General features: G+C 42.5%; 1 protein-coding gene across 14 annotated transcripts in view; it reads right to left on the reverse strand.

The window, feature by feature from the left end:
- Window positions 1–27,555, reverse strand: part of KCNQ2 (potassium voltage-gated channel subfamily Q member 2) — a 115,147-nt gene that overhangs the window by 69,121 nt on the left and 18,471 nt on the right. For all 14 annotated transcript variants that reach the window (XM_029070393.2, XM_029070390.2, XM_039912804.1 and 11 more), the window contains exon 2: window positions 742–832. In XM_029070393.2, coding sequence (XP_028926226.1) covers window positions 742–832 — 91 coding nt within the window. The remainder of the gene's footprint in view (window positions 1–741; window positions 833–27,555) is intronic.

Raw genomic sequence — 27,555 nt, forward strand, 5'->3', positions numbered from 1 at the left:
GGACTGGCTCTGAGTGACTAAGAATCGGTACCTGGCCTCATCCCCTCCCATGTTAATAATGGTGAAAAATGAATTTGAAGGGGTAATTCTCACTTTGCCATTTTACCTCTGGCTCCAGCCTCTGAATTCCATAAATGCATGGACTCACTGATTAACAGAAATGAAAGCTAGTGGAGGCTTAAGGAATGTGAAGATCAGTCACCTAAACCATACTAGCCCCTCTACAAAGACGAACGGCTGCGTTAGCTATTCCTAAAGCCAGACAGTTCCAGATTAATTAGGATCCATTTCTCTCCGATTCCCCCACCACTCATGATTTTGTTTAAACCCAGAAGACGGAGTCTTTGTAAAACTCACCAAATACCTCTCCTTAATCTCTCTCATATTAGTATTTGTAAAATGTTTTCCTGCCTTGAAAGGTTTAAATGCCCTTTAATGAATGTTTCATATTCTGGTTCGGTTCTCTGAGCCATTCTCTCTGTGGTTTGTCTTTTAAAAAGCGAATCTCCATATTATATGTAGGGAGCATACTGGAGAAGAACACCGTGGTAATGGCTAAAAAAAGGCTTGCAGTACTAATTTTTAAGTTCTTTAGAAACCCCCACCCCCCGCCCCCCGGATTCTCCCAGGGAACTTGAGTGGTCAGTCTCATTGACTGTCTTTTAAAAGATGCAATCCACCTACTTCCAATGGACTTTCACATCAGCTTCTGGGTATTTCTATTTGAAATCACTGACTCACCAGAATGTAAAGGGCTCCCTCTGAACTCTTCTCATACTCCTTGATGGTAGAGAAGACAGACAACACCAGGCAGGAGAAGACTAATAAGAATCTGAAAAACAGAATAAAATGAAGCAATTTTATTTGCACCTCTTAAACTTCTCCAAAAGGAATACTTTCTAACTAGAGCCACTTAACATGAGATTGCCCTTTTAAGACAAGTTTTCCCTGGTTTTGACCACCTTCCAAGACCCCAGAATTATCAACATTCCAGGCAGCCCAGAAGGAGAGAGTTACAGTTCAAAGAAACAGGAGCAAATGTCAGGTACAATATAGAACCAAAACTCTATCTGTATACATCTCTAACTAGTTTCAAAACATCTACTGTGGATGGTTCCAGGTTGGGCTAGTGGCCTCTGTGAATTCGCAACTGAAGTGGAGAGGGAAGGGTAGTGGACAGAGTTGAGTGGAAATAATGAGCAGGTCTGGAAATCACGAGACCTGGTTTAAATCCTTCTGAAAGACCTTGAATAAGTTCCTTAATTTATTAATGTGCGTGCATAAAATGCAGATGATAATCCCTGCCACTGCATTCCCCATGAGGATGTTTTGAGGACAAATGAAATAATTAATGATAAAGTGCTTTGGAAAATAAAAGTACTGTATAAATTCAAGATAGTATTCAAGAAGAGACTACCTTCTGTAGGAACAAATTGTAGCCATTATTTATATCAGTGTCAATAAATTTCTTTGAGATGATGAGTTTTCCAAATACCATTAGCTAAACTGGGTCAGATTTCCCATGCAGGCATATTGTCTTGCCAGCACACAGTGCCATGTCTATATTCATGCCTGAACCCTCACTCCTACTCTCCTTTTCTCCTGTCCCCTGGCAGAGAGAAATGGGCAAAGAGGTCTGTTTGCCACATGGCTTCATCCTTTTCCCCACTCTATGCTCCCAAGTGTGAAGAAACACTGACGAGGAGGATGCAATACTCTAGGTCTTTGTCTCACACACATAATAATAATATAGTGATTATATTATTTGTTAGCTGCTTATTATGGGCCAAGCAGTGTTCTAAGTGCTGGGGGAGATACAAGATCATCAGGTTGTACCACGTGGGGCTCACATTCTTAATCCTCATTTTACAGATGAGGTGAGGCACAGAGAAGTCACACAGCTGCTAAGAGGTGGAGCCGGGATTGGAACCCATGACCTCTGACTCCCAAGGCCATGCTCTTTCCACTGAGCCATGCTGCTTCTGTACCCATAGGGCAGAGACAGGGGAGGGGAGGGATCATGACTGTGCCACAGATGTATGGCATTTTTGGTTAAGGCCACCACATTTCCCTTAGCCCTGCGACAGTTATGTAACCACTACCTCTCTATCCTGTTGCCCCTGTTGGCATTTAGCTAGGCTTTGGATTCTGGTCTCTAGAAGGATGGCACATAACTACTAATTCAATTGTCCTGAGTTATAATGAAATTTTGGGCAATTAGAAAGCCTGGGCATCTGGTAAAGGTTTTCAATCAGCTCACAGCAAGTCAAAATTGCCTCAAACAACTCCACTAAAATGAATTTCCTCACAGCAGTCTAAGACATATAACAAAGTCCACCACACTTCATAAAACCCATTAAAATATGCCTCTATCTCTGCCACATATCATGGAGGTGAAGCCCTAGAATATCTTATGTTTTCTAGCCTATTGGATACTCCGTTTGACTCCCTTCCAACTAGATACTACCACCAGTTACTGCATATCTCTTTTACATACATAGACACACACACACACACGCACCAACAAAAATTGCAGTGCCATTAGATTTTTAAGATTTGGTCCTTTTTTCTAGGGCAATTTGGGAACAATTTGACTCATTGGTTTTTCTGTTATTATACAAGGTCCCAGGAATGAATGCATTCAACGCAGCTTTTAAAAAGCTGGTTAAAAAAGTCCAGGGATCTGGTCCTTAAAAAAAATGAAAGGAGAATTGTGGCAAAGTCGTTCATGGTCCCAAGAGACTAAGGTGATGATATTTAGGTAAGGTCTGAACTGCTGTACCTGAAAGGGGGGAAAAATACGGAAGGCTGATAGGTGCTTGTTCATCAGCCAGTGAGCGGGTCAAGCACAGAAGTAGTTGCAAACCGACAAAGAAAAGCATCATCTTCTATGTGGGGGTGGAAGGATGGAAAGGGAGAGCAATCAATGGTATTCAGTGCTCACTGTGTACAGAGCACTGTATTAAGCATTTGGGAAGGGGCAACAAATGGTTGTTACGAGTCTGAGAGTGCCAGCTATGCACATATATCTGTGACTTGCTGAACAAACAACAGTCATCACGGTCTGGCTGGGGGGCCACAGAGGAAGCACAGCCAGTGGCCACGCCACTTCAACCTGGACATTATCAGCGGCAGGAGTGCAAGATCTGTACTGCCGCCTCCATAACCTGGGCAGAAACAGGAGTGCCGGCTCTGGGGACTAGCTCATCTTCTCTATATTGTCTAAGGTGAGGACAGTACTAGTAAATGCTTCTGGAAAAGGGGCCTAAAAAACGGCATCTGCAGAGATGTGCAAAGCCATTCACTAGAAACACACATTGCCAGAATGGTGACTGGGAGCCTTGGCTGACTTTGGTTCAGCAATCGGGCCTTTATGCAGCACTGCAGAAAGACTTGCTGCTAGGAGTGTTCCTCCATAAGTCACCTAGGTCACTGTCCAGAGGCCTCTTCAGAGCCTTCCAATCCAGTGCCCCTCCTTGCTACAATGGAAAAGAGAGCAATACTGTATAATAATAATAATAATAGTGGTATTTATTAAGCATTACTCTGTGCTAGGCACTATACTAAGTACTGGGGTGGATACAAGCAAATCGGGTTGGACACAGCCCCCGTCCCATGTGGGGCTCACAGTCTCAAACTCCATTTTACAAATGAGGTAACAGGCACAGAAGTGAAGTGACTTGCCCAAGGTCACACAGCAGAGAAGTGGCAGAGTCAGGATTAGAACCCATGCAAAAACCCCAGAAGGTGCAGTTCTGTGGAGACTAAGTGGATTAGGCCTGGGAGTGAGAAGGTCATGGGTTCTAATCCCAGCTCCACCATCTGTCTGCTGTGTGACCTTGGGCAAATCACTTCACTTCTCTCTGCCTCAGTTATCTCATCTGTAAAATGGGGATTGAGACTGTGAGTCCCACTTGGGACAGGGACTCTGTCCAACCCGACTTACTTGTATTCACCCCAGCACTTAGTACAGTGCCTGGCACATAATAAGCACCTAACAGATACCACAGTTATTATTACTCTACATGACACCAGAGGGTTGTGGGGCAGTATCCATCATTCCCTCAAAGGAGTGAGGAATGGCAGCACCTCTTGGCTGGTCCCAATTGCTCCTCCCAAAGTGGGGCCATGCATTCTTAATGCTCCAGCTCCCCAAGAGCTTCAACCCAAGAAATTCTTTCCAGAAATCGGGCATCTCACAAACTATCCCAGTCTTCCGGGTGAGGTAGTCCAACCTTGGCCAGGAGTTTTAATCGCCAGCCCGATTACCCATCAAGGTCCAACACCTGATGACTCACCCATCTCTACACATAAGCTTTTGACTATAGGTCGCTACAAGTGGTCAGGAACTGAAAAAACACTGCAGCGTTCCCAGAGGGAATGAATTTCCATACCTCTGCAGCAGAAGTCCGGAGTTGATCTCACTTGAAGAAGATCAAGGCAGAGAGAAAGGTCTGATATTCAGCTCTTGTTAAAGCTTTCATCTTTCCCTGTGGACAAGCTAACTCACCCCCTGGGTTATATAGTTGTGGCACATCAAGCAGGAAGGTGAAAGGAAGGAGCAGGTTGGGTAAAGATGTTCAAAGGAGGGAAGTGGAAGAGCAGTTGGCCATGTTACTGGTGCTGGACAATGCTGATCTGAGCCTCTAATGAAAGGGACAGTATCCAAAATAATAATAATAATAATAATAATGTTGGTATTTGTTAAGCGCTTACTATGTGCCGAGCACTGTTCTAAGCGCTGGGGTAGACATAGGGGAATCAGGTTGTCCCACGTGGGGCTCACAGTCTTAATCCCCATTTTACAGATGAGGGAACTGAGGCACAGAGAAGTTAAGTGACTTGCCCACAGTCACACAGCCAAGTGGCAGAGCTGGTATTCGAACTCATGAGCCCTGACTCCAAAGCCCGTGCTCTTTCCACTGAGCCACGCTGCTTCTCCAAAAGAATCTGCTGAAATTAGATCTGCTGGTAGCATTTGGGAAATGTTGATCTGATCACTGGGCCTGAACAGAGTGGGTGTCTGTCAGTAAAATGCTGAGATGCAGAGAAACATTTAATGCCTCAGAGCCTCTGCTGTCACCACTCGAACGCTGGGTTTTCCAACTTTTCAGATTTTCATGCTGATCCCTTGGGGGTGTCTCTACCCACGTTTGCTCAGGGTTCAGAGGACGGAGAACCAGCAGAGGACATGGACAGCTAAGGTGAGTCTTGGAGTTGCCATCACTGTATCGACATTTAATTAAGTTTCTGCTCATCAAACCCATGAAGCCTTTCTGCATCCTCCCCCCAGGGCAAAAACATCAAATTTCCCATTAGACCTGGGAGTGTGAGCCTCAAGGGTGTAGCTGGTAACAGTCACCCAGACTGGCTGGAAATGTGCCTTCAAGGGCAGTGGGCACCAGTTCCTCTAGCACACACGGACTCAAACAGAAATGTTTCTCTTCGTTTGCCTCAACATCGCAGACCTCAACATCGCAGACGTCCAACAGTCTTCAGACAGTCAGGGAGGTGTGGGTATGTGGGTAGAAAAATAGTAATTTTGGTATTTGTTAAGTGCTTGATATGTGCTAAGTCCTGGGGTAGATTGAATATAAGGAGATTGAGCACTGGCCATGTTACCTCATGTTGCTCACAGTCTAGGGAGAAGGGAGATCAGGAATCAAATCCCCAGTTTTCCAGAAAAGGAAACTGAGACACAGACAGGTTAAGTGATGTAGCCCAGGGTGACACAGCAGACAGGTGGCATTGTCAGGATTAGAACCCAGATCTTCTGACTACCAGGCCTGTGCTTTTTCCACTAGGCCACACTGTTTCCCTAATTTACACTGCTAATCTGAAGCACTGATTTTGTACTTTGCTGTGCTTTGCTATTGCTCTAAGGGTGAGGGACTGGGACTATCATTTAGCTAATGGTATTTATTTAGGACCTACTGTTTGCAGAGTGCTGTAATAAGCACTTGGGAAAGTACAGAGTTGGAAGATGCAATCCCTGCACGCAAGGAGTTTATAGTCTACAGTAAGGACTGGGCCTTTTAACTTGTATTTAATTCCCTGCTTAGCTGGTGCTTCACACCTAAGTGCTTACTGATACCTTTACAACTGCTATTACTAGTTGAAGGAGAAAACACCAGAGATTTGGGGATCAAATTATTTTGAATTTAGATAGGCAACTCAGCAGGAGAAAGTATTAGGATGGGTGCAATGCCCAATTACTCCTGAGGGAAAGAAACAGTCTTGGGTGCAAAAGTAGGGAACAAAAACTTCACAGGGAAGTATTTTTGACCCCTGGATTGGAGTAAATTCAATATGATTCTCTAAATGTCATCGCCCTCACTAAGGTAGTGTCGCCACAAGCCTTTCAAAGACTGGCCACACACTCCACCTCAGACCTGGCTGCCTTTCAAAATGGAGTAAATGCCTTCCTGTCGGCACAGGCTGTCGACCACTCTATTCTTACTTGGAAGAGGAGGGCTCATATGATGGCAAATCACGATTTAGTACTGAAGATCTGATTGAGCCAAAAGGTGCTTGTTTGGGGTTTCCACGTGCTTCAGGCTTGTGTGCTTCCAGAAGGCTAAGAGAGGAGCAGAGTGAAAGGTTATTAAATGGAGACTGGTCACTTCCAGTGAAAGCTAAAGAAGCAGGCTTATGCTATCTCTATTACAGATGAGGGAACTGAGGCACAGAGAAGTTAGTGAATTGCCCAAGGTCACACAGCAGACAAGTGGCAGAGCTGGGATTAGCACCCAAGACCTCTGATTCCCAAGCCGGTGCTCTTTCCACTAAGCCACGCTGTTTCTAAGTAAAGTAAGTAAACAAAGTAAACAAATCACCCTTTCCTAAATTTGTCAGAGACAGTTTTGATGAAGGCTATCAAGAGTTAGGATTCCATGCAGGTGACCCTAATGGCCTCGTTGTTCTCTGGAATTGTGAGATTTCTCTCCTTCTGTCAATTCTTCTCTCTCTTTTGGTTTCTAATTTTAACAATTTATTTTCATATTCTCCTGTGAAATAGGTTACCAAAAAAAAAAAAAGAAAGAAAAAAGAGAGACACAAGGCTAGGAATAGGAATGCCTGACCCAGATTGTAAAGCAGGATTGGCCTTGCATCTTGCCTGAGGTGGGGTGACTGGCACTGCTGTTTGGAGTGGGTGCAATGGGGGCTGACCCAGGTGAATGAGATGAACACACATAATCCCCTGGCATACCCAGGTGGTTCCAAAATAGCTCTGCACATTCAGAATTTCTGTTGGCCTGATCAGGCCTTTTTCTCTCTCTACAATTAGATCTCCCTGTGGTAAATTAAAAAAGCAGCCAGGAAAGAGACCAAATAGGCCTGAATTCAAACTTGGCAGCATTTCTCCTTTATTACCTAAAAAGAACAGCCCCAGGCAGAAGTTACTTCTGCCTCTACCTTGCCATCCTCCAGCCCTCTGCTTTTGCTATTTACATTCGGGATATCCATTTTGAGGACAGTTGGAAAATCGAGAGGTCTAAGGTAACTCAGGATAAGAAAGGTGGTCGAAGAAGGGATGTGTTATCTTCTAATCAACAACAGTCAATTGCAAGCACACAAAAACCTTCAGGTGGCATCATGGAGAGGAGCCTAGCAGCAAGGTCTGTTGGAAAGAGCACGGGTTTGGAAGTCAGAGGACATGGGTTCAAATCCTGAATCTACCACATGGGTGCTGTGTGACCTTGGGCAAACCACTTCACTTCTCTGTGCCTCCAGTACCTCATCCCTAAAAATGGGATTAAGATGTGAGTCCCATGTGGGACAGGGACTGTGTCCAACCTGATTACCTTGTATCTACCCCAGTGTTTAGAACGGTGCCTGGCACAGAGTAATGACTTAATGAGTGCTATTCTTATTATTAAGATGGCTAGTGGCAACTGTCCACTCCAAAGGAAAGGCCAGGCCTAGTTGAATTCCCAAATAGAAGGGCCACTGGCTTGGCCTGCTGCAGTGAAGAGATGGGAGTTCAGTTGTGGACCGAAAGAGAGCCAGCTGCAATCGCTGGAAAATCATGTGGGCGTTAGTTCTTGGCCAATTCCTAAACTCCCCCTCACTGGTCCCAGGGCCAACTGATATGTATGTAGCTAATCTGCCTTTTGGGGTGCTGGATGCCATCAATATCTCTATGGGAAACTGATTCTGCTCTCATTTCTCTAATGAGAACTCTGCCCAACAGAGTTGTAAGTCTGAGAGTCTGCCCAGCAAAAGATTGTTCCTGGAAGAACACCATTTCAGATATTTTGTTTACTTCAGGAAAACGTATCCTTGTTGCTTAAGTTTCCTCCTAACAGGCCTCATCTAAACCACACTAGTCAGAATAGACTCATTTTTTCCTCACCCCTTTCAGTTTTCTATGGGTTATTTAACTTACTCTGGAACAGTCATGCAATGGAATGAAAACCCAGTGTCCTCTGCAGGTTAAACATCCTCTCATAGCACAGATGATATAGGGTTTTTTCCCCCCCAAGTGGACGAGTGATAGGCTTGGCTTCCTTCAGGATTGTGAGGGAATTATAGCCTTCAGAGGTAACATTTCCATTTGGGGAACTGGAGATTTCTGGGTCCTGACAGAAGACTTCTGGGGCAGCATCAATCACTAAGCTGTCCATTTGGGTGAATGCGCTCATATTATTTCTCAAATTGCCCTTAAGTGGAAATGCTATGTATTTCCGAGAGCAGGGGAGAGAGACACAACTGGAAGCAACGTTGTAGGCACCCAACAAATGCTTGAAGCTGACAATTACTCTAGTACTACATCCTTCCCCACAAAATCCCAGTTAACTAAGGTTTTACATACATCCCCATAAAATCCCAGTTGACTAGGGTTTTACATAAAATCCAGTTACCATTTATTGAAGGGACAAAGATGCCAAGGCAGTATCTGAGACCAAGAAAGAAGCACTTTAGGTGGTGGGGATGAGGGGGCAGCATGATATCTTTCCCCATAAATCAGAGCTTTCATTTCTCTCCCACTACAATCCAACCAGCACACTTCGCTCCTCTGACAAACGGTCTCAGCTTTCACACCATTGGCCCCTTGCTCAAATCCTCCCCTGTCCCAGAACTCTCTCCCCCTTCATAGCCAAAAAAAAACACTCTTTCCATCTTCAAAAGCCCTATTAAAATAATGGCCTAGAGGCAAGAGCATGGGCCTGGAAGTCAGAAGACTGGGTTCTAATTCCAGCTCTGCCTATTGCCTGCTGTGTTACCTTGGGAAAGTCATTTAACTTCTCTGTGCCTCAGTTTCCTCAACTAAAAATGGAGATTCAATACCTTCTACTTAGACTGTAAGTTCCATGGGGGTTATGGATAGCTTCTGTCCTGATTAACTTTTACCTATCCCAATGCTTAGAACAGTGCCTATAAGGGTTTAACAGAGCACCACTCATCTCTCCCCACCGTTTTTCCTCTATTCTGCATCAACTGTGGGCTTAACTTTGTATCCCTTAAGCATTTTGCGATTTCCCTGACCCCCATTGCACTTATGTACATATGCTTATACGCTGTTGCTTCCTCCCTACTTGTAATTTAATTTAATGACTGTATCTCTCACTAGATTGTAAGTTTCAAGAGGGTAGGGATCACGTCTACTGACTCCACTTTGCTTAGTAGTACTCTGCACACATAAGAGATTAATGCCATTGATAAACTGTATCACTCTCTCTGGGTTTCAATATCAATACCAAATCAAACTCTGATCTATTCGTTTCCACAGTAAACCTTTACACATAGTAAGCACTTAATACCACAGCTAACCCAAATGACAGAGTTGTTGTGAGGATTTGTAAACAAAAATGAAGGAAAAGCAGAATACCCCTGAAATTATTGCTAACTGGGTAAATACGGACTTGTACGCCTTCACAAGGAAGCCATTTGATTACAAGCCATTTCATTATTGAGGCGAAAGGGGACAGGTTTAATCCCAGGAAGAGAGGGAAGGAAGGAGGTAGAAGAGGAAATACTATATCAAGCCTGGCTTTACTTTGCTTAATCCACCAGACAATTCAGGAAACAGGACAGGGAAAAACAGATGGCTGAATAAAGGAGCAGAGATCATCTAGGGTGGAAAAGCAGAGGTATATCTAATTTTAAGGTTAATAGCTAATCAAGGGCCATTACAGCCCAAGTTCTGGGAAATGTTAGGGAGTAATTTGGAACAATCTGAAATCCATCAAGGGTGATGCTGATGAAGTAGGTTAGAAATAAAAAATCACCAAGGTGAGTGAGTCCTGGTGAAAGCCAATAGACTTGTGAGTGTCCTGGACACTCAAGAGACCTGCCGATATTTTGGAAGTGTCAGGAGGGGCAGAAGTTTCCAAACCCATGGGTTAAATAGCTCCAACAATGGTGAGACCTCTTGGTTCGACTCAAGCAGCAGTAAGAAGAGTATCTCTGAAAGACTGTCACAGCTTGTGCCCACTTGGCATGTTGATATTTTGGGTGAGGGGGCCAGGTCACCTCCTTCAGCTTGACATTTCTGAGGATGAACCATCAAGACAAATTGTTCCTCTGAAATGTCAAAGACTCGATATACACTTCCCCTCCGCCAAAGCCCCAAAGCAACAAGAGGGACAATAGTACCTCTCGCCCTGCAAGCGGATGTATCCATCCAGATGGAAGATTAAATCAAGGCTTCTTTCGCCAAAAGCTTCTACCATTTCTGGTGATGAATTAATACAAGAGAAATCATCAAGTTTCTTTAGAAGATAAGAGGGTAAGCATTCATCCACAAAAGGACAAGATGAAGAGGCATTTTGCTTTATCGCTTTTTGTGACTTCATACTAGAAATCAAAATCTGTTCATTGTACTCAGTGGAGACTTTTAGGCTACTCCTGGCACTTGGGTCAGGCAATTAAATCTGCACACAGCTCTGAGCCTTAAAAGCTGCTGAGTTTTTCAGGGCATCTGTGTAAATTAAAGTGTAACTGAACAATGTCTGAGACCAGGGTGGAACAATAATATTTCATTCCTGATAACAGGCTGACATTCCTGACAGTAATACACACAGAGATTTCATCTACAGCTTCAAGAGCCTTTTCACTAAAATGAGGGCTTTTCTCTATAACTGCTGTGATGTCAATGATGTGGACAAAAAGGTCACTATACCTTGGGACAAGAGTGAAAGGCAGAGAGAGATTTATAAGTAACTTTCTGTTCTGGTAATGGTATGTCCTTAAGCAGAGGATCAAGATTGTCAGTCGTCCTTATTGTTCTAATGTTGAACCTCAACATGAATAGGGCCATTTGATGGAGCATCTTAGCGTCAACATGGCCAACTTTTTGCTCTGCTTCAATTAGGAAAAACCAGAGGTGGCATACTTCATTTAAAAGGGACGATGCATTTTGCATTTTTTTCTATACTATATAAAAAAACTTTGTTCATCACATATTTTAATAATAATCATCATCATCATGGTATTTGTTCAGCACTTACTATGCGTCAGGTACTGTACTAAGCGTTGGGGTGGATACCAGCAAATCACGTTGGACACAGTCCTTGTTCCACAGAGGGTTCAAGGTCTCAATCCCCATTTTACATATGAGGTAACTAAGGCCCAGAAAAATGAAGTAAATTCCCCAAGGTCACAGAGCAGGCAAGTGACAGAGATGGGATTAGAAGCCATGACCTTCTGACTCCCAGTCCTGAGTTCTATCCACTACATCATGCTACTTCTCCGGTTTCCCCTGCCCAAGATTAGCCTTTTACTGACTTCCAAGATGATTTAAAAGGCCAATGAAAGAAAATTCCCCTGCAAAGAGGGATTTCACAAAAAGTTTTCAGATGCAAAAGACTAGTTTAGCCCTGAGGGAAATCAGAGGATCAGGGATGTAGGATTCAAGAAAGTTACATTCTCTCTTCAGCCCTCCCTCCTTCTGTCTGTTCCACCACAAAGTAGCTAGGGGGAGGGGATGCCAGACCCTTTGTTGCCCTCCTTCTACCCCCTCCCCACCGTGCACCAGAGACCTGGGATTCTCCTCCATCCAAACTAGTACTATGCTGATCCAAGCACCTATCATACCCCAAACCTTGACTACTGCATCAGCTTCCTTGCTGACCTCTGTGCATTCTGTCCCTTCCCACTCCAGTCCAGACTTCACACTGCTGCCCAGGTATTTTTATCTAAAACAGAGACTAGATACCTCCCTTATTCCCACAGGAACCTTCTGCGGGTTGCCCATCCGATTCAGCATCAAACAGAAACTCCTTATAATTGGCCATAAAGCACTCGATTAGATCGCCCCCTCCTATCTTACCTTGTTGATTCTCTATTTCAGCCCAGCCACTAGCACCAGCTTGTTCACTGTGCCTCAGTCTCTCTCACTACCAACCTTTTCCCTACTTCCTCCTTCTGGCCTGGCACCCCCTCCACTTACACCCCACGACCAACAATCCCCATCTTCCAAGTCTTATTAAAAATCACACCTCCTCCAAACATCCCTTCCCTGATTGAGCCCTCTTTTCCTCAACTCCCTCTCCCTTCTGCATCACCTATGCACTTGAACTTGTACCCTTTAAGCACTTTTATCATCCCACCTTCAGTCCCAAAGCACTTATGTACATATCCGTAATTTATATTAACATTTGTCTCTTCCTCTAGATCGTAAGGTCCTTCTGTTATGCTTTTATTCTCCCAAGTGCTTAGAACAGGGTTCTGCACATAGTAAGCATTCAATAAATACCACTAATTGATATTTAGCACCATTGTAGCCTTGATGAAGATGGAATAATTAACTGATTTTTTCTTTTAAAAATCATTTTAGCATATTAGAAATTTCAAGCCCTGATTTTTCCCATTAGTTCAAGAAAAATGATTCCATTTGCCCAATAGGATGGGACCTTCCTTCCTTCAGCAAAGCCATGTTTCCCTAAAAATAAATAATTCAGTGGTATTTAACAACTACTGGGTGGGGAGCACACTATCAAATGCTTGAGGGAGTACAATAAAACCATTACAGCTCTCACACCTTCAGCGTCCTTCTGAAATTCTGCCTCCCTCCAGATTCATTTTTCTTCTTCCTAGCCCATATCTTTCCAACTACCACCTCAACCCTTTTTCAGTACAATAACATTTATATGCTAACAACCACCTGTAGCATTTCTGAACACACAGATTTGCATAATCTATGACTTACGCATTTATTCACCCACATACCTATCGATTCTCTTTTGCCTACTAACTGTATATTATTTTGTGTCTGTATCACTACAATTCTATAAACTCCTTGAGAGTTTATAGAGCCTGTCCTCTAACTTGACTGCACTCTCCCGAAGACTCAGTACAATGCTCTGTATGTAGTAGGCCCTCAAATATTTATTGACCAATTAATTGATGGAGTTACTCCCATGAACCAATGTATGTTGGACCTTACAGGAACCATTGTGTAATTGGGTTAGGTGGAGCACCCATTCCTGCTTAAATCTCCCTTACATTTCCAGAGGACAATAGGCTGTGCTCTTAGGCAAGATGACATTTCCTTAGCAATGAATCCGTTTAAAAATTTTAAGTGGAAAGAGGAAACGGAAGAGGGATGGCAGAAAAAAACAAGACTGTACTTATGTTCTTGGAAATTGAATGTGTAAGACCAGACCTTTCCTATTTTCTCAGGACTAGCCTGGCCTTTGTAGAAAGTAGGATAACAGAAAAATAAAAAGGTTGATCATCTTCACTGTCAATAAGAGAACAAAAGAGAAGGCTAAGAAGCGACTTCTCTAAAGACATAAAGAGCCACTTAGCATCTCACAGTTTGGGGAGCATCATGATGTGAGAAAGAGACCAAGAGTATTAAATGAAGGATAGAAACTTGGTCAATATCTAGACCTCAGAACTTATTAATTAAATCTATTATAGTCCTGGTCAAAAACTAAGGTCTTGCTTTGAGTTATAGCTTAACAACCCAAGGCCACCAGTTTCAATTGAAAGTATTCTGACTTGTTGGAGGTAATTACGAAAAACTGCCATGAAGGCTGAGAGAACTCATTATCAACAAAATGACCAGCAAAATTCTTACAGCTATCCATCTTGTATGAGATAGAAATAATTGCACCTGTTGATTTTGCTGGGCACAAGGTCAGGGTGGGGGAGGATGGAGGAAAAAAAATGACCACCAGAAGAGAGTTACTGAAGGGAATCAGTAGGCAGTTAAACAATGTCCCTACTCTGCCAGTGATACAAAAATCCACTTACCTAAGGTGAATACTGAATATTGCATTCATCAAGTATCACGAAAACGTGAAAGACACTAACTTTATTCACTTAACTACCTTGGGGGACAGCAAATGCTTAAGGAAATTAGAGAACTGGTACCCTTTCACATTTATCTGAAAGACCTCTTTAAGAAAAATAAATCACAGGTTGTCTGCAGGGAGAGGATGGTCGCCTTATAGTACATAAAGAGCCGAAGGCTAAACCTTGAGCATATTTTCAGATATCTTAACATGGTGTAAAGAAATTAATAATACAAGAGCAGCCCACATAATGGAATGACTGCATTTTCTTCCCATTCCTAAACCCAGCGTGAATCATTCGGTAATGGTTTGCTAAATATTCACTTCACGTTGCCTGTGTGCCCTGTGAAAATCAGATGTCTAGAGGAAAACCCTTTGCATTCATCAAGAGGGCCCACCTGCCGGAAGAAGCAGCTCTGGGCTAGAATAAAAACCAGGAATGCACCAAAACGAGAGCTCACAAATGCTGAGTGGGTTGAAGCACATTTAAGCTGGCAACTGCGCCAATCTGACAAGCAAGCGGAGCAAACAGGAAAGAGGAAAATCACACAACAGCTTGGGAGAAGAAACTGGAGAAGCAAAGAGGCTCCTTGCCCAGTAGCGAGGGCATCTTTTCTGGTCTCTGAGTGGTAGAGGTTCAGTCTTGTTCAGTTTATTCTATTCCATAGTAAACCTCAGAAAAAGACCAAGAAGACAAGGGAGTAGAAAAATCAAAGCAAGAAGGGAGCGTGGCAGCAATGAAACATCAAGCTTCAGACCACAGTGAAAGTCTGAGCTGATTGTGAGACTTAGACTCTACCTCCTTAAAATGTCACATCTGACGCCTTGACCAAAATCACCTTTGGACCATATTCAACATCAAGTACTACATGCAATGAAATCCTGAAGGAACTCAGACTACGAGCTTTGAAGCAATACTCACTTCACCTTGGTCGCTGGGTGGGATAACAGATAATGATGTAACTTAAACAGCAGTGGTTTGGTGAGCTGAAATTGGGCAGCTGAAAACAAGGGGGATAGAGGGACTCTTTCAGGGATGCAATGAAGTGATGCCTCAAACAATGTGGTGGAAAATGGGGAGCAACTGCAGGCAACAGGCCAGGAGAGCACTGTGTGATCAAGGCTCTATTGGAATAGAAGATGCAAACATTGTGAAACAAGGAAACAGGAGTGAAAATGGCACCAGGCGCTGCAAGCAATAAATACAACCTGCCACGAAGAGCAATCTTTGAAGGTGCCCAGTGTAATTGAGGTTGTAGGTGTCGTGCTGGCCTTCCCTGTCATTTAAGGGCCTCCTGAAGATGATCATCAAAAACACCCTTGGCACCAGTATTTGCACTCTTAGTCAGTTCATCAGCCCCATAGCACTTACATACATACCCATAATATATTTATATTATTGTATTTCTTCAGGGTGGCTCAGTGGAAAGAGCCTGGACTTGGGAATCAGAGGTCGTGGGTTCTAATCCCAGCTCCACCACTTGTCTGCTGGGTGACTCTGGGCAAGTCACTTCACTTCTCTGTGCCTCAGTTCCTTCATCTGTAAAATAGGGATGAAGACTGGAAGCCCCATGTGGGACAACCTGATTACCTTGTAATCAGCGCTTAGAAACAGTGCTTGGCACATAGTAAGCGCTTAACAAATACCATCATTATTTATTTAGTATAAACTCTTTGTGGGCAGGGAACGAGTCTATCAACTCTGCTAGGATGTACTCTCTTAAGGGCTTAGTACAGTGCTCTCACCCAGAAAGTGTTCAAAAAACAGGATTGATGACCTCTTCCTTCATGTCAGAGTACACTAGCCACTCCAGGTACAGAAAAAGCCATGCTGTTTTTACAGACTTCCAGGGGAATCATTTTTACAATTTTCCATTACTGATAAAACTGAAAGAAGCTTGAATTCAAAAATGGATGTTTAGGAAGGAATTTTTCAGAAGCAGCCAGCACAGCCTAACCTCTAGGCTAGCAGGGAAGACTTTCTCCAGTACAGCAACACATTACAGGTGTGACTTCTTAATCTTAAGACTGCACGGAATTTTGTCCAATTTTGTTCCAGACACTTCCAGATCTTGTATCATTCAAACATATTTATCGAGTTCCTATGATTTGCAGAGCAGTATATTAAGTGCTTGGGAGAGTATGATATAACAGAGTTGGTAGACAATGTCCTTCTTTACGGCTAGCTGGGAAGTAGCAGAAAATAAACTGTGTTTCTTCAGGCATTGGAACAGACAGGGACTACATACACTCAGACTCACTCATACAAATCCAGCAACATTTAAAAACCACAATTAATTTCCTTTCCCCATTAGCCTATTTATTCAATTAACCGAGCAGAGAAAAAAAAATGTTTTGACATCTGAGCCTTATAGTTGTAATTCCTCTGCCTGTTTCATTATATTTTCTCCTGTTTCAGTTGTTGAATAAAAGAGTCTCTAGGCCGGGACAAATTGGACAATTGATTGAAGAAACACATTACAGTCACTTTGTTGGCTAGAACAGTGATCCTGAAGATGTTCACCACTAAGGAACAATGGAAAGGAACTGAAGTCTTCCTAAGGGACTGGAAGAGGGGAACAAGAGAACTAAATCTAAATTATCCAGTCATCCCTTGACGTTCACTTCAATATATATATTTTCAGAAGATTTTTGGACTCAGGCAATGACTATGGGAAATGATGAGAGACGGATTTACAAGATTAAAGAGAAAATACTAAATCCAAGGCACACAAGGACCTAGTGACTAGATGCCACCTGCCTCAAGCACCAATCAAAATGCTTTGTCATGCTGGGAATCGAGACTGGGCTGGCTCCCTCAGTGGCATTGGCCAGGCTGTTAAAATAATCCCCATACTAGAGATCAAAAGTTTTCTTTGAGGAAATCTATAAAGCCACTAACCTTGACTCACACTTTCAGAATATTTAGAAATGATTAGTACCCCTTTCCTGGAAGAGGTAAAACATGGTTTCATTCATATCCTTTTCCTTGGTTCAAGAATATTAGAACAAAATGTGGGCTGGAGTTTGTTTCACCTTTTAATTTGTAATCCAATCAAACCCTAAACATAATCCCCAAAAGTCAATCATTCCTAACACTTGGTTTCATTCTCCATTCTACTCACAATCAGCAGATCCTTGTTAGTGACTGAAGGAGGAAAGATTTTCTGCCACCTTTTTTTAAGGAGAATTGTGTGCAGATGCATACACAAACACACATGCTGTAAACATATCCCACACACAAATTGACAGCAGATTACTACCAAATAATAGCAAGAAGCAGCATGGTCTAGTGGATACAACATGGGCCTGAGGGCCAGAGGACCTGGGTTCTTGTCCCAGCTTCGCCACTTGTCTGCTGTGTGACCTTGAGCAAGTCACTTCACTTCTCCAAGCCTCAATTACCTCATCTGTAACATGAGGATTAATACTGTGAGTCCCATGTGGGACATGGACTGTGCCCAATCTATTTAGCTTGTTACCTACCCCCAGCACCTAGTACAGTTTCTGGCACATAGTAAGTGCTTAACAAATACCATAAAAAAAGTAATGGGGTGTATTCTGCTGAGTAAGCTGGGGTTCTGGATTTGCAAAAAGACTCCTTTATATGCCCATATATAGTCCCTTCAACTACATCTTAGTAGCCTAAACAAGGAAGCTATCTGCAGAGGGGATTGGGTGCCAGTATTATTAGGAAAGAAATTTCTTTTCACACCAACTTGCTTATGGGAACAATTCTAATTTGTGGGTTGAACGCTTAAGGCCCATTTCCAGGCCTTTGGATAAACGCCAGAAGAACAAACAGAATATGCTCCTAAAAAATCAACACTTCACACTTTTGCACTGTTCCCAGTGGAACCTAGTGATATGATGATGATGATGATAATAATAATAATGCAATTACTATGTGCCAAACACTATGTGCTAGGGTAGATACAAGATAATTAGGTCAGACACAGTCCTTGTCCTACATGAGGTTCATAGTTTAATTAGGAGGGGGTACAATTTAAACCCTATTTTACAGATGGGGAAACTGAGGCCCAAAGAAGTTAAATGACTTTCCCAAGGTCACACAGGAGGTAAGTGGCAGAGCTGGGATTAGAACCCATGTCCCCTGACTCTTAGGCCCATCTACTTAGGCAGAGGGTAAATAGAGCTACAGAAGGCATCAACCAAAATACTTCCAATGAAATATGTAACAAATGTTGCCAGTCCTCAACAATCTTCGAGCACACTTTCTCCTGGGCTATGCAAAGGTGATTTAACATATGACATCAGCATTCTTTCTCATGTGCCCAAACATCATTATTTCCCTAGGGTAAACTGCAATCTGTGAGAAAAGAATAGAGATCTGCAGAGGTTCCTCCCAAGGTGAAGGCATGCCAATCCCTTTGCCAAAGTGACAACCTCACTTATTGTAGTCACCAGTTTTAGAACCTGCTCTTGATATTAAAGCTCTTGGCTAATTAGCAAAATAAGGGCTGGAGTCAGATGGTCACTCATGCCAGCCCCCAAATGCTTACATAAGTTCTATTTTACTGTACTATTTCCCCCATCCCTAATTTAATTCCATATCTATCGCCCCTGTAGAATGTACGCTCCTTGTGGGCAGGAATTGTGTCTACCAATTCTGTTGTACTTTCCCAAGCACTTAATACAGTTCTCTGTACACAGTAAGTGCTCTATAACTGCCATTAATTAATTTGAAAAATACAGCTGATCGATGGTCCATTGCACCAGCATGGAATGGGCTTCTCATGAATTAATGTAAAATTGTTTCCAGTACCAGGAGGAAGACTCTTCACTGTTATTACCTCTAGTTTTCTTGCTCCTCCACACATAAACGTGGAAAGCAAAGGACTTGGCCTGAATGGATGAATATGACAACCAAGGTTTTATTCCTTTCCACTTCAATTTTTTCAAAGAGAGAGATCCCAGAAAAGTTTGTGAAGCAACATCTGCCAAACCCTTTCATGGAGCTTTATGATAACTGCAACTTGTATTAAAAACAGATATAAAATACAAATTTGTCACCAACAATCCAAATGCTTATCTACTTTCCCTGAGATTTATTTTCAATCCAACAGTGGAGTTTACTGAGCAATTACTATGTTCAGAGTACTGTCTTGTCTGTCTGTCTCCCCCAATTAGACTGTAAGCCCATCAAAGGGCAGGGACTGTCTCTATCTGTTACTGATTTGAACATTCCACGCGCTTAGTACAGTGCTCTGCACATAGTAAACGCTCAATAAATACTAATGAATGAATGAATGAGAGTACAACTTGCCCGCAAAGGGTATACACTTTAGAGGGAGAGACAGGCATTAAAATAAATTTTGGATATGCACATAAAGTGTTGGGGGTAGGTGGCAGGGCTTAAAATTGTATAGCTCCAAATGCATAGGTGATGCAATCAACTCAAAAACTAATGCCTCTCTTCACCTGCCCAGGCAGTCACAATTTATGCCAGGCAAGTGGGAAAGGATGCCAACTTCATTCAATTTACTACCAGAGTTAGCTCCATGGGCAAGAGGCAGTGGGTTTGCTCAAAGTGTGCATGGTCTGTAACCTTTTCCCCTCATTTACTAAGACTATATTGAACATTCAGGTCCTACTCAAATGTTTGATATGCATTCTGAAATCATCAGGAACAACAAGGAATTAAGGAAGATTCTGGGAGCTGCGGTAAGAAAAATTAAGCAAATGTTTCCCCGCCTCCTTACGACCCTCAGAAAAGCCAGGGAGCCTGAATAAATGAGTGAGGCTGGAAAAACTATCCAAGAGCTGCCCATTATGACAGAAGATGCAGCAGCTTCTTAGAACACAATGCTTGAAAATCCCCATTGTACAGAAACAGTTTAGAATTTATAATACGAACGCTTTCCAATCTTATGAAAACAAATTTGCCTTCAGAATGTTTCACATACTGATGGTTGCCAAGGAAACTTTCAAGGCCACCAGAGGGGGTGGAGAGAATACCTGGCTAGGATTCCGAGGGGATAGGCAATGAGAGGAATGTGGATTCAAACTTCACATCAAAAGGACAGTAATTGTCTATGCAGCAAGCTGGGGGGGGGGGGGGGCAGGGGAGAATCACGAATAATAAAGCTACAAATAAAAGAGCCATTTTAGCCTCCTTGTCGGGCTATTTCTTCAGTCCAATTTTACATGCAGTAAAGGTTGCTTGATCGACAGACTGAATCCTCCAATGACTTCATGCTCATTTCATAACTATCCACCGCTAAAGATTAAAAATTAGCAGTGGCAGGAGTAGATCTCACAGACCAGACTCCAGAGGCTCTGGGCAGACTCCCTTACTATACTATTTCCATCATCCCAAACCCCCCACTTCCAAACCTGTCATGCCACAGCACTCATCTTCCAAACCCTCCTGGAATCCCACATCCTCCAGACTTCCCAAATAATTTTCTTATCCCCAAGTCATCTCCTCCTACACACCATCTTTTCACTTACAGGCACCCATGGCACTTTTGTACATGTTGATTAATATACTCATTATTCAATCATTTGTTTTTTCCCTTATCCAACTATTATTCCTCCTATCTGGAAATCATTTCGCAGTTGTCTCCCCCTTATACTGTAAGCTCCTTAAGGGCAGAGACATCTATTTCACCTTCCCAATATCTTAGTAGCCTGTTCTGAATCAATCAGTGGTACAGTGTGTGCAAAACACTGTACTATGCACTTGGAAGAGTACAATACAAGTGTTGGTAGACATGTTCCCTTCCCCCAGTGAGCTCACTCTAGACTGTGAGCTTGTTGTGGGCAGGAATGTGTCTGCTGTTATACTGTACTCTCCCAAGTGCTTAGTACAGTGCTTTGCACACAGTAAGTGCTCAATAAATACAATTGATTGAATGAGCTTACAGTCTAGAGTAAGTGCTCAATAAATACTGACATTAAAATTTTCCAACTTCCAGTCATGAGTCTGCTCATGACAGATTTGTTTCTGTTTTCATTTACTCCATGCCTGGTCAGAGAAGGGATTCAATGAGCCCAAACAAAACATATTCTCTCTTGCCAGTTGAGGGCATGTTTCCCAAATTCTTCCTTTCCTGAAGACCCTCCCATATTCAACCTGTGATGGGCCAAAACAGAATAGCCAGTGGAGAAATTTTCAGAAAACTCTAGAGCTCAGAAGGAAGGCTACTTCACATATCATAATTATTATTAGACAATGTCGATTGCTAATCTGGTGACATCACTGGAATGCAGACAGGGAGAGGGGAGGAATTGGCCAAGGAGATAGGATCGAAGAGATTAGAAAAACCCTGGATCCGGGAAGAAAGATAAGCCCGCATAGTTCATTTCAAAAAAGAACAAGTGGGTAGCAAGCCCATGATGCAGCTGCTAAGGGAAGTATAGCAGTGTTTCGGGAATGTGGGAACTTTCTATAAGGTCACCAATGATCTCCTTGTCAATCTAACAAACTGTACTCTATCCTAATTCTCCTTAACCTCTCTGCCATTAACACCGTGGACTACACCCCCCCTTGTCTTCTGTAAACATTATATAACCTGGATTTTACTGACAAAGCTTTCTTCCTCTTACCTCTCTGATCAATTCTTCTCTGTCTCATTCTCTTGTCTCCCATCCACACAGTGAGAGTATCCCTCAAGCCTTTGTTTTTGGTCCCCTTTTGACTTTAAATTCACTTCCTTGCAAGTTCATCATTTCCCATGGTTTTAATTACCACCTTTATGTTGATGACTCCCAAATCTACCTCCCTCGACATGACTTTTCTCCTTCTCTGCATTCAAACATTTCCCCCTGCCTCTAAGACACTGCTTCAAGGATATCGAACCTGTATTTCAAGCTCAGTTCGTCCAAAACTCAACTCCTCATTATCAATGATATGCCTCTTCCTTCTCCAGTTCATACTTTGCTCTATTACTCAGGATCTTTTTCTAATATGTCTTTATGCACATGCCTCCCACTCCTCCACATCAAGCAGAAAATCTTGAACATTAGCTTTAAGGAACCCAATCAGTTCTTTCCCTCCTACTTATCCACTCTCTTCTCTCTCTACAACCCACTTTGCATTCTTCATTAATCATAAAATGCTCATTGCGCCTTGTCCCCATTTTGCTCACATCCTCCTTCTAGTCTGGAGTCCCTTCTCACTCCTTCAAATTGACAGACCATAGCTCTCCCAATTTTCAATAATAATAATGTTGGTATTTGTTAAGTGCTTACTATGTGCCGAGCACTGTTCTAAGCGCCGGGGTAGACATAGGGGAATCAGGTTGTCCCACGTGGGGCTCACAGTCTTAATCCCCATTTTACAGATGAGGGAACTGAGGCACAGAGAAGTTAAGTGACTCGCCCACAGTCACACAGCCGACAAGTGGCAGAGCTGGGAGCTCTCTGATATTGCACCTCCATGAGGCCTTGCCTAATTTTTAATCTCCATTGCTTAAATCCCCTCTAAGGCCTATTCAACACTTCTGCCCCAAAGAACTTAAGTACTCATAACCGCCCACAGCAATTTTGTACATATCTCACATACCCTATTACTTACCCAGTAACTCATGTACATTTCTCATTTTCCTTCCTCCTATATATAATAAATTCCTTGAAGGAAAGAGTTCCTTCTAATCTAGTTTTCTGCATGCAGTTGGTGTTTAAAAAACATCACTGGTTGTTTGAATGGGGAAAAGTTGAATCATGAATAAAATAAAAAAATCCAGCTGGGGTCCACAAATGCTTTGCTAGCGATCTGAAAACCCGGCTTCTCGGCACTCAAGGCATGATCTCCCACTGCTTGTGGTCACAGGAAAATGGTTTCTTTGTCTTATGGAAATACTTAAGGGGATCTCTGGATTATTCTGAAGTCTGCACCTTAAGCCCAAGGCAGACTAAAGTATATCATTTACCCTCTGCTAGTATGCGACAAGTACCACACACTCATATCAGCATCCATCACAAGATCTGACGTTCCTCCAGGCACTGCTGTCTGCAGAAGATTAATTGGATTTTTTTTCCCTCAGAGTTGGGTTCTCTTTCAATTTGATTTACAGGAAATGCATATAATCTTTGAAAAATGAGAGTAACATTATTTCCTTAACAAAATATTTTTCTATTCTCAACTTGGGGATCATCTTACATTTATTACCATATTGAGCATCCTGGGTGAATTATAAGCAATTGTTTGCCCGTAGGCTCCTACAAGGTGGCTGGAGATGATAACATCAAGTGTCAACCTTTTAAGCAACTTTATGCTGTTTTTCTGTCCTTGCCTTTTGCCATTCCGGAGGAATCGTACATAACACACTCCAGACAAATCTAGGCCTAGACAGTTCCATTTCTGCAGTCAGATCTCTGCCATTCTCTACTTTATTTGAAAGTTCATTGATTAGTTTAATCCTGGAAGTCTGGGTCATTAATGCTTCTTTATGAATGAGATTCTTCATCCCTTTTTTCCCAGAAGAGTCAATTCCTTCCATTTCTACTAAACTGGCAAGATGATATTGGATTTTCAGTGTTTTAATCATTCCTTAGGTTTTTAATGAAAGTTTAACAACCCAGTACTAGCAGGGGAAAAGAATGCAGACTCAACTGAATTCATATTGTCAGTTCCTTTATTCGAGCCTTTCGGCAAATGGTGGGGAAGGACCCATACCATTTGAGGAAAGACTGAATGGCTCAGACCCCTTTGTTATGGAAGGAAAAAAGCTAAAAGGGGGATATGCGTGAAGTGTAAAAAATCATGCAGGATGCTGGCGGGGTCAATGCAGAACCATTGTTCACCAAATCCACAACTGTATAAGGGACACTCATGAAGCAGGTATAGGTTCAAAACTAATAAAAGAAAGCACTTCTTCAAATAGCATTTGGTAAATATGTGTAATTAATGACTATAGGATACTGTGCTGGTTGAAAACATGGGAGGGAAACAGCTAGGTCTAGTGGAAAAAACACAGGCCTGGGAGTCAGAAGAGCTAAGTTCTAATCCCCGGCTCTGCCATTTACCTGCTGGGTGACCTTGGCTAAGTCACAACTTCTCTATGCCTCCATGTCCTCAACTGTAAAATGGGAATTCAGTACCTGTTCATCATATTAGGATAGATGCTAAAGGCATCCATTACATTGTGTTCCCAAATACACTAGTGTCAATTACTAAGTTGGCTGGGCCATTATTCTGACCCAGTAATAGCACTACATAGAGGATTACTTATGCTAACACTGTGTGACCAGGCTGCTTTCCCTACAAAACTTACAAAAAGTTAAGTCAATTCTGTTCCCATTTGGGATTCTAAGTACCCTTTCCTCTGAGCAATATGACTGCACTACTGATAATTGATTTGTTTCCTGATGCGATCTGGGAAGTTTGGGGAATGTTTTCAGAGAGATAATAATAATAATAATTGTGGTATTTGTTAAGCATTTACTATGTACTAAGCCCTGGGGTGGATACAAGCAAATCGGTTTGGACACAGTCCCTGTCCCACCTGGGTCTCACAATCTCAATCCCCCTTTTATGGATGAAGTAACTGAGGCCAAGAGAAGTGAAGTGAGTTGCCCAAGGTCACACAGCATACATGTGAAGGAGCCAGGATTAGAACCCATGACCTACTGACTCCCAGGCCCGTAGGAGTCAGTATAACTCTATCCACTATAACATGCTGCTTCCCTGTCTCCCTCTGCATTTCCAATACCCCTAGCTATAAAGTGAATTCTCTGTCCAGGTTAGGTTTGGATTCAAGCATAGAACTCATGCAAAAGTTTAATCAAAATACAGTTTTCTAACTGGGTGCCTATCCTGTTAGTTATGTGATTTTACTAGGGCTTTGGTAACTCTTTTCTCTGTCTTCAAACTGTAAGGTTAGGTCTGGCTGATATCCTCAATCTCATCTACTCTATGGAAGAGAGGTCATAACTCCCATTTCAACCCATTGACCTGGGTACATCAAATGGACAGGCCCCCAGCTACAAAGACAATAGCTGCGTGATCCAAAGAATTCATCTGGCCTGGACTCACTAGATAAAAACCATTCATCTTCTCAGTTCATCAGGTCTGCGGTTCCAATTCCATACTTAGAATTTAATTTGACCAAATCTAATCCATTTCTGCCTCGTGTCACCGCCAATAATCTAAAATCCTGACCACATCAATGGATTTATTTACCATGTCCATTAGAAAATAAAAATTCAGACACTTTTTTGATCCTTGGCTTACTAGTGAAATTACTCAGGAGGCTTCTCTGATGCCATCTTCATGAATCAACTGACAAATTATACTGTTGAAGCTACTTGACTATTGAACCTTTCCTTTCTCAGTAAAGAGAAGTGTGCTAGCATGAATCCCATCTGATTCCCAAGCAGCTAAATTCAAAGTTAGGGAGCTGGGGAGAGGAAGGGACTACTAAAGTACTAATTCAGCTATTTGCTCAATCATATTTATTGAATATAGGTTTACTGTACTAGGTCCTTGAGAAAGGACAAGAAAGAGAACCTGTGGAGAGAACTCTTCCTCCTCCTAGGCCTCACTTAATTTCTCAAACACACACACACACGAAAGTGAGGAGCCTCTATACTGCCTAAACTCTGCCACTGTTGTCTGCTTCTTAACAAGATATCTTCACAGTACTCATGGATCTGCTCAAGAATGTGCCACTTCCTAGCTGATGAGTTTTAAGAGAGAAGAAGCCTTCCACCTGAGGACAATGCTCATTGCCTTGAATGGAATTCCCTTTTCAAGACACCACCTTCCCAAAAGTGTAAGCCTCAAGTCTGACATGCCAAATGGAGATGGCTGAACAGCTCTATAAATGTGCATTTGCATCTGGTAGGTTTGGGCTCTGAGCCAGTTGCAGAGGGAGTGAAATGGATGTGCCTGAGCTAGAGTGGTACAAAACATTCTCCTGAAGAGGAAAAATAAGGCATCACCAAATTCTCAAGAAAGACAAGCTTAGAGGACAGTCAGGATTATACTTGGTCTTCCATCATATCATCAACATCTTGGGGGCTTTCTTGGGTCACCCAGTAACCCTGGTGGCCCAGGTTCATCCTTTTCCTACACAGAGAATGAACCCTTAAGAAGACTTTGTGGGACACAAGATTCATGCCTAATGCCTACTCTTTTTTATGGTATTTGTTAGGTGCTTAGTATGGGTCAGGCACTGTAATAAGTGCTGGGGTAGATACAAGCTAATTAGATTTGAAGTTCCTGTCCCTATTTTACAGATGAGGTAATATAGGCACAGAGAAGTGAAGTGACTTTCCAAGATTACACAGCAGACAAATGGCAGAGCCGGTATTAGATCCCAGGGGCTTCTGACTCCAAGGTCTGTGGTCTATCCACTAGGCTATGCTACTCTTCAAAAACTAGCCAGAGCCCCAGTAAACAATAATAGTTATGCAGGGGTCACATCTTCTCTGAGAGGCCTTCCTTAATTAAGCCCTCTTTTTCCCAGCTTGCTCTCCCTATGTTGTCTATGGACTTGGGTCCGTGAACTTTGGGCACTTGATATTCACTCCACCGTCAGCCTCACAATATTTATGTACATACCTTTAAATTACATATTGTAAATTATTTATGTAATGTATGTTTCATATTCTAGTCTGTAAACTCATTATGGGCAGGGAACATGACTGCTAATTTTGTTGTATTTATTGTACTCTCCCAAGCACTCAGTTCAATACTCTGCACTAGTAACTGCTTAATAAATACTGTTGATTGAGAGATTGGGTAGATATTTGGGCGCAGTTTTCAGAATAATCTGGGATACCCCTTACCCAACTTTGAAGAAAATTACTGTTTTCTCTTGTAAGATATGGTGCAAGATCTATGACAGGATTGAGGGAGAGGAAAGTGAGGGAAATGATCCTTTATCCATAACAAACTCCTTTGGCTCCCTGTCAGTTTGCCAGTCTGAGTACATGGCGATCCTCCCTCGCTTTTACCTTTGACATCACCAAAACTTACTATTAAACTCGCAACTAGGAAAGTGCTAACTTTTAGGGAACAGCAAGCAAGATTACAAGCAGAATCCTTAATAGCATGTGCTTTTCTGAGTTAGATTATATTCAGATTAGATAAAATTTAGTCAGCCTAAGGGTTTTAGCGTGTCCCACTTTCTGAAAAACTGATTCTAAACTATCTTCAAAGATTGCAATATTACATCCCCTTTCCAGCTCTTGGACGTCAAATTGTCAAAATCTAGATCTTTCGCACAAGAAGGCTTGTCAGGGTAAAAACAAATTGAAGTGAGCCCTGTTCAATTATCTCTACCTGCTATCTCTTGAGAGCTGAGGCTTGGTAGTTCTAATTGCTTGTCGTATTGAA

The sequence above is a fragment of the Ornithorhynchus anatinus genome, chromosome 8, assembly GCF_004115215.2.
Source record: "Ornithorhynchus anatinus isolate Pmale09 chromosome 8, mOrnAna1.pri.v4, whole genome shotgun sequence".
Taxonomy (NCBI): domain Eukaryota; kingdom Metazoa; phylum Chordata; class Mammalia; order Monotremata; family Ornithorhynchidae; genus Ornithorhynchus; species Ornithorhynchus anatinus.